Genomic DNA, 12,840 nt, shown 5'->3' with positions numbered 1-12,840 from the left:
CAGGCTCTTTGAATGTTCCTCACTACTTTGAATGACAGAAGACAGGGAGCAAGATAAAGAAGAAAATTAAAGGTGTTTAAAAAGAGACAAAAGATTTTTTTTTCTCATGCTCTTTAACTGTCACTTTCATAGAGCAACATCTCCATCTTGTGATATTTTATAATGCAGGTTTTTCATTAATTGGATTTTACAACTACAGTCAATGATTCAGATGTAACCAAGATTTAAGAGAATACATTTTGCTATTATTTGCCCCCTAGGTGAAATAAAATGAAGTCATTCAATTAAAAACCACAGCTAATAAGGAAAGAAATGGTTTTCATTGTCATTTGTGGTACTTTTTTTTCCTTGAGGGATGACCCCATTGTATGCTTTCACTTGAGAATAACGTCCTTAGGATGCCTGAAGATCACATAGAGTAGATTGGTTGCCTGTTCATGAAGAAACTTTCAGGTTATTGGAGGATTAGTGTGGGAAAATCTTCACTGAATATTCTTCTGCAATTTGTATCAAATGTAAAACCATGTAAGTAAATCACCAGTTCAAAACATAAGTTAAAAATTTTAAGGGTCAAAAATAAAATATACAGATAGACCCCTTTAATTTTTCTAAAGATAAGTAGTATCTGCAACAAAGGTACTACCCAAAATAAAATGAATTATCTGGCTTTTCATTCATTAGTTGTAACTCAGATTCCTTAAATATGAGAATGTAGCATCAGGAAAGAAACTAGGAAGAAGAACTCAGTTAAAAATGAGAAGGAGAGACACCTGGGTGGCTCAGTCAGTTAAGCGTCTGACTCTTGGTCTCAACTCAGTTCTTGATCTCAGCGTTGTGAGTTCAAGCCTCATGTTGAGGTCCACTCTGGAAAAAATGATGACACAGATGGAGGAGGGGAAGAGAGGGACGCCTGAGTGGCTCAGTTGGTTAAGCATCTGCCTTCTGCTCAGGTCCTGCATCAGGCTCCTTGCTCGGCGGGGAGCCTGCTTCTCCCTCTGCCTCTGCCTGCCACTCTGCCTGCTTGTGCTCTCTCTCTCTCTCTCTCCGACAAATAAATAAATAAAATCTTAAAAAAGAAAAGAAAAAAGAAGAGGGAAGAGAAACAGTTCATGCTAGAACCTGTGACTATAGCAATGAGTATATTGCTAAATAATTATTCTATCTGAATTTCAAGAAAACATTTTCTAAGTCACTTGAAAGAGTGTAATTGAAATTTTAGGACAAAATAGCATTGGCAGGGGCACGTGGGTGGCTCAGTGGGTTAAAGCCTCTACCTTCAGCTCAGGTCATGATCCCAGGCTCCTGGGATCGAGCCCTGCATCGGGCTCTATGCTCAGCAGGGAACCTGCTTCCTCCTCTCTTTCTGACTGCTTCTCTGCCTACTTGTGATCTCTGTCTGTCAAATAAATAAATAAAATCTTTAAAAAAAAATAGCATTGGCATATGGAGCAAGTATTGTACTGACATACTTATGCTAAAAATTATTTGTTGGAGGGGCACCTGGATGGCTCAGTTGGTTAAGCATCTGACTCTTGATTTCAGATCAGATCATGATCTCAGGGTCTGAGATCAGGCCCCATGTCAGGCTCTGTGCTCAGTGGGGAGTGTGCTGGAGACTCTTTCTCTCCCTCTCCCTCTGCCCTTCCCACAGCTAACACCATCACTCTCTCTCTCTAAAACAAACAAATAAGTCTTTTTAAAAAAAAATTTGTTTAACTAGACATTTAATTAAACATCCTGTATATTATCCAGCAACCCTAACTGTGAATCCATTTAAAAAAAAAAAAAAAAGAAAAAGAAAAAAAAGAAACAATTCATCAGTTTACCAGCAGATGGCTCCCTGAATCTAGTTTACAATACATATACTCAAACCTAGTGAGGAGTCCTTATTGTCTCAGAGTTTTTGTTGTTTTGAGTGTCTGATTGGTCTGGAGTGATTAGGTCAGTTTTGTGGGGGAGTGGGAAGTTTTTGTTTAGTTATATCAGAGCATAAAATAACCTTTCTCACCATTTCATATGACTCTTCATGATCCTTAACTTTAGAACATGAAAAGGAAATAATAATTTAGTTTTTAATGTATTTCTTTTACGTTTGCTCAAGCATTTTTTTTTATTTGCTTAAGCATTTAAATTCTAAAGCAATATGTATAATTTCAGTGTAAGGTGACTCTGACATTTCACAAAGGAAATCCATGCCTATTAGATTATGTATTCTGAGCATTAAGTCAGGGATCTCCATAAAAAATGTAGCTTTACCTCTTTGATGCAATCTGATTTGCTATGATAGTCTAACATTGAGGCATGTGTTTTGTTTTGATCCAAAACACACATCCAGAACTCTCAATGAAATCATTCATTCAACAGAATTTTTAGACCTGCCATAATTTTACTACCCCTTTGCCAATGCTAAAATATCTTGATGAGTTCAAGTCTAAAACTTATTTTCCAAGATGTTCAAAGATTTCTAGAACAATTGTTGTCTTGAAGTCTATTTTGTCTGGTAACAGTATAGCCACTCAAGTTGTCTTTTGTTTCTAGTTTTTTGCATGGCTATAGTTTCCCATCCTTTCACTTTCAACCTATTTGTATCTTTGAATCTAAAGTATGTCTCTTGCAGCCAGCATGTAGTTGGATTTTTAAATCCATTCTACTATAGTTGGACTTTTAAATCCATTCTAACCTCTGCTTTTTAGTTGAGTATTTAATCCATTTATATTTAATGCAATTGCAGATGAGGCAGGATTTATATTTACCATTTTTCTATTTTTTTTTCCTATATGTCTTATGTCTTGGTCCTTTTATTCTTCCATTTATGCCTTCTATTGCTAAAATAAACTTTTGAATAGAAATTTTAAGTAGACATCGGTAAATAAATATTAAAATAGATATTTAAATATCTTTCCCCTATTGACTGCCAATCTTTCTCAGTCTTTTCTCCACTCACTTTTTTCTTAGTAAATAAATCACAGACTTCAACATATCAAGAAACAAATATAAAAAACAAAGAGACTTGCCTGGGGTTATGCAAATAATTTGTGACATTAGGACTAAAAAACAGGTCTTCTGATTCTATCTAGTTTCAAAGTTCCCACTACCACTGTGCCATGTACATGGACTAAGTTCACCTGTAACACTAGATCCTTCTACACTTGGTCTTAGCCAAAAGGCTGAAAAGCTATAACACAAGATCCTTCTAATGTCTTTCTTGACAGTTTTGAATTTCTTATATTTTCTCCCTCTTGTTTCAGAGGAAGCTTTTTTTCTCTAACTTTTGAATTCAAATCTCTTAACAGTGTTTTCCTAAATGCAGAGCCAGTATGGGAGATGATTTGATGTAATATACTGAATTAGTATTGAGTAACAAGTACATAATGAGAAACCTGCTTTATCCAAGGCCCTTTTGATCCTGGGATTGAGCCCCACATTAGGCTCTCTGCTCAGCGGGGAACCTGCTTCCACACACCTATCTCTATGGCAACTTTTGTACTATCTTCCCTGGGATTTAAGTCCACAATGAGACCATTAACCAGAAGTGAGAGGTAAGGAGGATTAGACACATGATTAGAGTAAATAGTAACCATGAATTCACTTGCCCACAACTGTTTGCTTAAGCTTTACTTTGGGGACAGAGGATCCCATTAAATCTCATTTTCAATACAGTGAATTGTCACTTACATTGACCTATCACAGAAAAATAAAAAGCTCCTCAAATTATATTTCGAAAGACAATAGTATTTTAAAGTTTATAGCTAGCTATTGCCCCACATTTTCAGCAGATTGTGCTGTGTACTGTGTGATGAATAATAAAATGTATCATGATCCTTAAGGGATCCTCATATTTGTAATGTTCTGTGCATGTGTGTGTGTGGAAGACAGTGATATTTTAGTAATATCTGGGATTAAAATGATATTACATATAATAAAAATAAAAAGATAAAACTTTTAAAGAGGGTGTGTTTTATGGGCTACATGATAGCAAGATGGCAGAAAAAGGGGGAATACAGTATGTTCACAAATATTTATGATAAAAATTGAATGGTGCTGAAGTACACATGTATCTACGCATTAATTTCTTGAGGGTAAGGTGCCTGATCATTTCCGTACATTCATGTTTACTTCTAGGGCTGAGCCTGGTGCCAGATACATGGTAAGAATTTAATATTTCTTTATTAAATTTATGGATGGAATGCATTCGTGCATGTAGAAAATGTTATGGGAGCATAGAAGAGGCAACGCTTGACATTCCAGGGAAAATGGAAGTGAGTGGATTAGTGGATAAAATGGTGGGAGACAGAGGTTTGTAGCTGAGACTGGTAATTGTTCCCCAATATCCATTCTCTCCCCTTCTTTCATAGCAATAGTTCCCTCGATTTCGAGTGGGACACATATGCCAAACCTCTTTGCTGCTAGGTATGCCACTGACTAAGTTTTGGCCAAGTGATGTGGGTACATTTCAGGTTATGTCCTTGAAAGGAATGCCCCTTTCCTCTTAATTCCCCCAACCCCTGGCTGGCAATGGACCTGCTGGTAAGCCCCCCTGGACTAAGTTGACAAGGTCAAAGCCCTTATATGCAGCATAAAATAGGAGTGTGGGTCCCTGATGACTTTGTGGAGGAGAGCCCCTGTGCCAACAGGACTTTATGTGAGAAATAAACTTGCTCTGTTGAAGCCAATGGTTATTTTGCGTCTCTGTCACAGTGGCAACATTTATATCCTAATACAAGCATCAGGAAGGATTTATAGAGGTAAGGTTTGCACTGAGCTTCAGAGATTGAGTAGGAGGAGTTCACCAGGTGGACTCAAAAATTTAGGTAGCCATAGTAAAACCCTTTGGGGAGGTTTATATTTGTCCGCAGCTGCACGCTATACTTGGGGGATGGAGGGAGGGGAATTTGATCGTTTGTGGGTCCATTTCAGTCAAGTCTTTCTTTGCAGGCAATTCCTGGAAAGGAGGGACTTGGTCTTAAGTTGGCAAAGACCTTTACCCAACTTGCCCTGGAAGTCCGTCTAATATGGCATCCACTGTTCTAAAGAGTAAGGAAATAAAGTAGGCTCTTCTCCCCTCCCCCACCCCCGCTTCCCCCTACCCCCCCGCTCCGCCCCAGTAGCTCTCTACATCCATCTGCTGTAACATTTCCTGCGCCCCGCTACACGCGCCAAGGCGGGTGCTATCTGCTCCACAAAATTCTCGCTTTCCAGGGGACCGCCCAGGGCGAGTGAGGAGAGAGGCGGCCACTAGCGTTTCCGGGGAGGTCGACGACCCTGGGGACCGAGCGGTCCAACTGTGCAAGGGGTCTTCGGTTTCAAGGAGAGGCTGGAACAGGAGTCACGGAACTCGGAAGGAAGATCCACCCGCCGGGGGAGAGGCGGCGGGCACCAAATCCCGCGGGAACAGCCCTCGGGCGGCGTCCGGCCGGCTCGCGGTTGCCATGGAGACCCGGGTCCCGGCCGGCCCGCCGAGCGCGAGAGGCCGACCCTTGCGGGGCCTGAGCCGCGGGTCCACCGGCGCCGCGCTCCACCCCGCTCCGCCGCCGCGTCCGCCGAGGGCCACCGTGCGTGACCGGGAGAGGCCGGGAGGCCCGCCCTGCTTTCAGGAACCAGAGCGAAGCGAGCGCCGGAGGTCGCGACCGCCCTGCCGCAAACCAGGCCGGTGGGAGAGGCTGCCTTTGACCCAGACTGCCGCCGCCACCGCCCCGCAGTCCCCGGGCTCCCGAGGGCACTGTTCAGACGCCAGCCTCCCGGGCCTCCAGGACAGCGGCTGCCGCGTCGCCGTCCCCGAAGCCCCGGGAAACATCCGCCCTCTAGGGTAAGGGGCGCCCGTGGGGCCACAGCCGCGGCTCGTGAGGAGCGCTACCCCTAAACGGGCCTCGGGAAGGGTCGCTTGGGAGACGAGTCCCCAGCCGCCCCCCAGCCGCCCCCCCTTTCGGAAACTGCGGAGGTTTGGCCGGGTCCTGCCGGCCCCTAGTGTGCGACGCTCGCATCCGCCGGCAGAGGCCGCCTCTTAGTCTTCAACGCCACGACCAAGTGGGTCACCAAGGGGGTCCTGCATCAAGAGAGATTTACCGAGGTAGCCTGTTCTTTTCACAGAGACGATGCTCGACGTACGAGGAAAACCACTTCCTGGAACCTCTGAGCTGTAGTTCAGCCTGGAGTTCCCGGCCACGGTCCAGGCGCAAACATGCTCCACGCCACCAGCGAACTGGAGTTCTCAAGCGACAAAACTTCGGAGGGGATCTCCCACCTCGCTTCCCTGGCGCTGTCGGCGGACTCCTCGCCCAGCGAAAAAAGCTCTCCTGGCTTACCCGAAAAAACGGGCTATCCTGACTCCGTTTACGTTATGGCCGCAAACATTTTTCAGGGAATTCGATTCGAAAAGTCCCCGGAGCAAGTCTTAATAAAGTACGGGAATGAACCCTTGCGGTCCTTGCCCGAGTCAGAGGATGAAGCCTTTCAGCGGTCGTCCTATGAGCTGGCTTTCAGTGCCCTGAAGTGTGAGTAGTAACAGCCTTAAAGATCAGCACTGAAAGAAAACAATGAGAGAATTTGTGGAGTGCAAACCACACACCACCACCCCCCGCCCCCGCCCGCACCTGCCCCCGCCCGCGCCCCCTTCCACGCACCAGGTTTGGTTGTTACCCATAAGCCTATCTTGGGTCAGTTGCAGATGTGAAGGAATGAGGAGAGTTCCAGTAAAATAAGCTCTTTGAGGCCAGAACTGTTTCTTCACTGCAGATCTGCCGGGGCCTAGCACTGTGCCTGGGCTTTGATAGATGGGATGCACAGTCATGAAACTGATCAAGGAAACAGTTCCACTAACGCGAAGAGTTAAGAATCCACCGAAGTATCCAAGTACAGGGTTCCCTCTCCTTGGGTTATCTCTTTGCATTTTCTGTGTTGACATCTTGTATATTATTAGTGTATGAACTTTCACAAATATAAAAACCAGTAAGAGGGTGGGGGAGAGGAACAGAGATGGAGTAAGAAGAAAGGGTGCGATATATTCAAAATGAGTGTCAAAATTAAATCAGCCCCAATTAAGGAGATCCCATTCATAACCAGTAGCCTTAATTTTGGGAGCTGGTATATTTATTCCTCCAAACTTCTGTAGAATGCCCCTTTCTAATCTGCCTCCAGGGTTTGAGATGCAATGTTTCAGACTTCCCTCGGTCGTGGTTAACTTTTATTTTTCTTAAAGATTTTATTTATTTATTTATTTGACAGAGATCACAAATAGGCAGAGAGGCAGGCAGAGAGAAAGGGGAAGCAGGCTCCCCACTGAGCAGAAAGCCCGACGGGGGCGGGGGGGGGGGGGGGGGGGGGGGGGGGAGGGGGCTAGAGGCTGGATCCCAGGACTCTGAGATCATGATCTGAGCCAAAGGCAGAGGCTTAACCCACTGAGCCACCCAGGCATCCCCTGGTTGTGGTTAACTTCATCAGCTTCTGACTATGCAGCTGACTCTAGGACAGAACCAGATATTGTTACTGTGAGAGCAAGCAAAGGGTCTGGAGGTGTTCGTTTTTGTACTAGCTATGAACTTTATAGTTTATATTACAGAATATTGTACTATATGATATTAACGTTTATATTAGTTTGTAAACTGACTGAATGTAGTTCCAAAAAAGAAGTTCCAGAAATATTTAAGAGTATTATATTAGCAGCCTGGCTGAAATGATAAGCACGTGCCCTTCCTAACAAGACAACTTGAAAGGGCAACATGAATTTTCATGTATTTCCTTAGTATTAGTACTTCCTGGGCCTTCTACCTCCTTGCACATAGGCAGTTAACAATTGTTGAGTCTAACTAAAATGTCCTATTAATTACTTAGATGTGGGGAAAAAAATATATATATATATAGGTAGTTTGCAGACATGATGCAGCTCAACTCTGAAGCCAGGAATTTGTCAAAATAGAGAGAAATTTGATGTTAAGAGGCAATTTCTCTTTAGTTTTCATTTGTATTCTCCTGCTTGAGGTTTTGGGGTTTTTTGGTTTTTTTTTTTTTTCCTTTTTAAATCTGTCTTAACCATTTTTTCTTTTCCAGTGTAATCTTTCAGGCTGTTCCATCCCTTGTTTCCATGCTTAAAAAAAAAAAAAAAAATGTAGTTTTAAAGACCAAGCTGTTGCACTTTAAATAATGAGCCCAATGAACGTTTTTACATTCTTTCCTTGCAACAGTGAAAGGCAGACTGGGCATCTATGTTAATTAGTTGGTATTTAATGTTAATGCCAAAATTCTACTATAGACAGTTTGTTTTCCTAATAGAAATATTGAATCCTACCTTTAGAAATCAGTACTAAAACCCTGAAATTATTCTATGTAAAATCAACACATTAGCTAGATGGTCATGCTGTAGTGATACATGTACTACATTATCTTTTTCTTTTTCTTGGTCTTTATTTCTGTTTTATGAAAGGGACTTGTGACTATTTGATATTTTTTAATGACCCAGAGAATCCCATTCAGATAAAGTATTGTCATAGGCCTTTACAAACCTGCTTTTGCTTGAAATGTTCATTTTTAAAATTCTAATTCTAATGTAGGTTAAAATACTAAAAGTCTTTGATTGTTTACTTGGTACAAGTATTATATTCTTATAATAATACTATCTTGCTAAAATTATTATCTCAATAATTTCTGAATATTCAAATAGAATAGAACCAGAATTTCTAAATGCATTAGATTTCCAAGATAATTAAGAGCCTGGCATTTTGCTTTAAAATATGGGATGCTCTGTGCATTTCACTTTTATCTTCTGTATTATCAGTGTTCTACCAATATTTTCACGTGATATTTTATAAACTCATTTTTGGCTTGCACAGTGTAGGTTCAGGGACTCACAGTTCAGAAAAGAAAATTCTGGATTTTCTTCTCTCTGGTTTTATAGGAGCAATAATGCTGAAAAGGTTAATGTACAAACTAAAGAGAGGTTGGGTAATGTTCCCTTTTATTGGTGAATTTGGTGAATAGGTAATTAGATCATATTACTTTTTTTTTTTTTTTAGTGTGGCAGTACAAGGAGAAGGAAATAAATGACAGAGAAAAGTCCTTAATTACATAAGTGTTAAGTATATTCCTTTGGTTGTGTTGTTTTTCAGTTTTATTGTTTGCTCTTTTGTTGATGTCCTTTGTGTATAAGCTCTTTCACACCAGAGAGTGTATTTACCTGATTAGCTTTTAAAGGTTGAAAGAGTTCAGTATGCTTTTTTAAGATGATGACAAACTCTACTCCTGCTTTACTAAATAGCCCCAAAGTCAATTTTCTGCTAAAGAAGGGAATAAAGAATAGCCTATTCCTTTTAAGTTTTCTTTCTATCAAAGAATAGAGTACTAGCAGCTAATTTGCTTTTTTAAAGAATCTCTGGATGTTTCAAGGAATTCTAAATACTAAAAAAGAAGAAAATCTGGAAAACGATTTTTTAAGAAATAAACTAATGAACCACAATTAAAGAAAAAAGAACACTCGAAGAAAAAGATTTCCCTGAAATTGTTGACCTTATCACTGGCTTAATTCTTTCTCCAGCCTCTCTGGGTATATACAGTAGTTGGTGAACTTTCAGTCCCAGGAACTGACTATGGCATTGACCAGCTCATTTCACAATCTTCTAAACCTGTCAGTGAAAAACCTAAGAAATGCTCAATGTATGGTTTGGTTATGGCTTTGGGAATTAGTAACCGTAGATGGGGAGCCCAAGACCACCCTCGGGGTCAGCGATTCACTGGAAGGACTCACAGAACTCAGCAAAGCTCTACTCGTGGTTGTAGTTTATTACGGTGAAAGGTTATTTAAAATCAACACCAGAAAAAGGTGCGTAGGACAGGGTCCAGGAGAGACCTGGCACAAGATTCCTATTGTCCTTTTCCAGTGGAGTCCATGGGCAATGCTTAATTCCCTTAAGAACAATGTATGACAGCACGAATGAAGCACTGTAGTGTGTGGAAGGCAGTATACGGGGAAGCACACCCAAGCCTCGCTGTCCAGGGTGTTTACTGGGTCAGTCGTGTAGACAGGAGTGCTCTTGTGGCTGACCTTACTCAGTCTCGAGCTCTTCCAGACGTCACGCTGATATCGTGTTCCCAATGCCCATGTAAACTAGGCCACTTTGGTCAGGCAAGCTATTCCAAAGGCTTATAGAGGTTACCTCCCAGGAGGTTGCAGGGCCAGTTCTTTCCTTGAAATGTTCAGGGTTTGGCCATCCAGGCCTGCTGAATTAATTCTTTTTATTTTTTTTAAGATTTTACTTTATTCATTTGAGAGAGAGATAGCAAGGCTGTGTGCACATGTGCAAGTGGGGGAGGGGCAGGGGTGAGAAGTACATTCCCTAGTGAGTGCGGAGCCTGATGCAGGGCTAAGGCTTGATCCCACAACCATGAGATGAGGACCTGAAGTGAAATCAAGAGTCCGAGGCTTGGGACGCCTGAGTGGATCAGTTGGTTAAGCATCTGCCATTGACTCAGGTCATGATCCCAGAGTACTGGGATGTAGTCCCACATCAGTCCTCCTGCACGGGGAGCCTGCTTCTCCCTTTGCCTGCTACTCCCCCTGCTTGTGCATGTTCTCTGACAAATAAATAAATAAAATCTTAAAAAAAAAAAAAATGAGTCAGAGGCTTGAGGACTGAGCCACCCAGGCTCACCCAGCCACCTGCTGGGTTAAATCTTGACTGCATAGTGATTCATTAGGAAAATTGTCTAGATCAATAACCCCATAAGCTCTGGTTTCATGTAAGTTTTCTTGAATGACAATAATAATATATTTGCATAGCTCTTTGTAATTCAAAAAAGTTTATGTCATTTGATATACCAGTCCTTTGGGTTGCAAGATTCTCATTTTGCAGATGAAAAATTGAGGGAAGCTCAAGAAGAGATTAAATGATCTGGTAAGGAACTTGCAGGAAGATGGTTAAAAAGAGGAAGTATTTCTTCTGGTTGGAAGGGGTGGTAGAATAGCAACCCCATCCCTAATCCTAGTTTTTTATGGTCCCATGTTATTTTATTTTAATTGTATAATGATTTTATATTTGGTGATGCCAGCTTCCTTTCCCTGTTTTGCCAAAAAAGACTTAAACAATTTTGTTTCCCTCCTTCCACATACACACAGACTGCATCTGTCTGTATTATAGAATTACATTTGATATTCTTGAAGTGAAGATTCTAGAGATCCCTCACATGAAGGAAACTCTATGAAAACATAATAAAAATAAAGAGGGAGAACCTAGAAGAGAGTCAAAAGAAGGAGTTTCTTCCACCTTTCTTCCAGAATGGGAGGGATGAAGGGTGGTCAATGTGAATTTTAGGGGTACAATAAATAGCCCTCCTCCTTTATACTTGATTTGGGAACCAACAGAGAGAGGGAAAAAAAGGTGTCTGGGAACATGGCTTTAGACCCCCAGCCAGGTGGCTTGCAGAAACTTTACTACTGACTTAGAGACTTCTCATCTAACCCATGACTCAGCTGAAGTGTAGACCTCTCTCCTGCACGTCCTGGAGACACACAGGCAGACAGAAGAGACCTCCACGTTGAAAACCTGAGCAATGGCGATTAAGAGTTCTCTTCAACAGACTAAAGAGAACAGCTGTTAATTAGTGGGGAACGGGGACGAATATTCAAGTTATTGTGCCCAACTAGGTAGGATAGGCAAGGTTTTACAATCTCCAAGTAAATCCTGATAACTCAAATTAGTTATTGGCAGAAAGTGTTTTATTTGGCCACTCCGGTTTGTTATTAAGAGGAAGACGAAGAAAGGCAGCATAATATTGTTGTGGTAAAGAACGTGCACTTTGATGCCAGACTGTCTGGGTCTGAATCCCTGATTTGCCACTTGCTGTGTGACTACAAACATCTTACTTAACCATTCTTTTCCTCATTTCCTAATCTATAAAATTGGGATCATAATGATATCTAGTTCACAGGGTTGTTATGAGAGTTCAGTGAATATATAGACCGCACTTAGAACAAGGTGTAGCACATAGAGAGCACTATCTAACGTATACAGTTACTATTAATGTTGATATCACTATGTGTGCATGTTATGTAAATTGTAGATACGCAAAGGCAATGTGTTCCCCACTGGATCAAAGGCAGCCCAGAGATGCTATTAGTTTTGACAAGAGCCCCCAAAGGAAAAAAGCAGTGTTGACAAAATCATCATTCTCTCATTCTGCCTTTCCTATTTCTTAGGAGTTAAGCATCTCCATTGTTCAAAATTCTGTGACCTGGGTGGATCTGCTTCCTTAGGATGCCTTCATTCCTATGATGACTATATTTTCTGTGATAAAAATTGGGACCCATGCTGAAAACCTATGAAGTAGCTAGGAATTGCTTTGCAAGTATTTAGTGTATAAAACTAAAGCTTATTTTCCTAGTAAGTGAAATGAGGATATTGCCTAGTATAATGCAGCCATAATTGGTGGCTCAAATATGGATCATGATTTCCAAAGGATTTCCTCTGGAAACTGGAGTCTGTGCTCCCATTAGTGACTTCTTTTTAGTTTTCCCACCTCCCAAATAAAAACAAATGCAGGGTGTGCTGTGCATATAGTAGGTTGAATGAATTGAAGCTAGCTAGCCTAGGTTTCTGCTCAACTGACTAAAGCTTTGTCCCATGATGTGTGTATATTTTAAGGAGTTGTAACTGCATTGTGTGGAGTTTTTTCAATGTATCCACTTGTTTCCACCTAGTCCCTTTGCAATTCTCTCTCTACCTGCAGTGCTCTCTCCTCTCAGATCTTGCCATGGCTAACTCCTTGTCATTTGGGACTTAGATGAAATGTTATTAATGTCTTCACTAGTGAGTCCTACCAAATATTTCAGTAAGAAGTAATATTGATCTAACACAA

At 41.5% G+C, this 12,840-nt stretch overlaps 1 protein-coding gene across 4 annotated transcripts in view; it reads left to right on the top strand.

Annotated features, from left to right (window-relative positions):
- The first annotated feature begins 5,477 nt into the window (after positions 1-5,477).
- The window catches only part of NSUN7 (NOP2/Sun RNA methyltransferase family member 7), a 52,880-nt gene continuing 45,517 nt past the window's right edge, over positions 5,478-12,840 (top strand). For all 4 annotated transcript variants that reach the window (XM_032852861.1, XM_032852852.1, XM_032852845.1 and 1 more), the window contains exons 1-2: positions 5,478-5,806; positions 6,088-6,491. In XM_032852861.1, the coding sequence (XP_032708752.1) occupies positions 6,179-6,491 (313 nt within the window). In that variant the 5' untranslated portion in view covers positions 5,478-5,806; positions 6,088-6,178. The remainder of the gene's footprint in view (positions 5,807-6,087; positions 6,492-12,840) is intronic.

The sequence above is a fragment of the Lontra canadensis genome, unplaced genomic scaffold (genome assembly GCF_010015895.1).
Source record: "Lontra canadensis isolate GAN:19392208 unplaced genomic scaffold, GSC_riverotter_1.0 scaffold1, whole genome shotgun sequence".
NCBI classification, from domain to species: Eukaryota; Metazoa; Chordata; class Mammalia; order Carnivora; family Mustelidae; genus Lontra; species Lontra canadensis.
The sequence above is the reverse complement of the archived record's forward strand: the minus strand, read 5'-3'. Positions and strand labels throughout refer to the sequence as shown.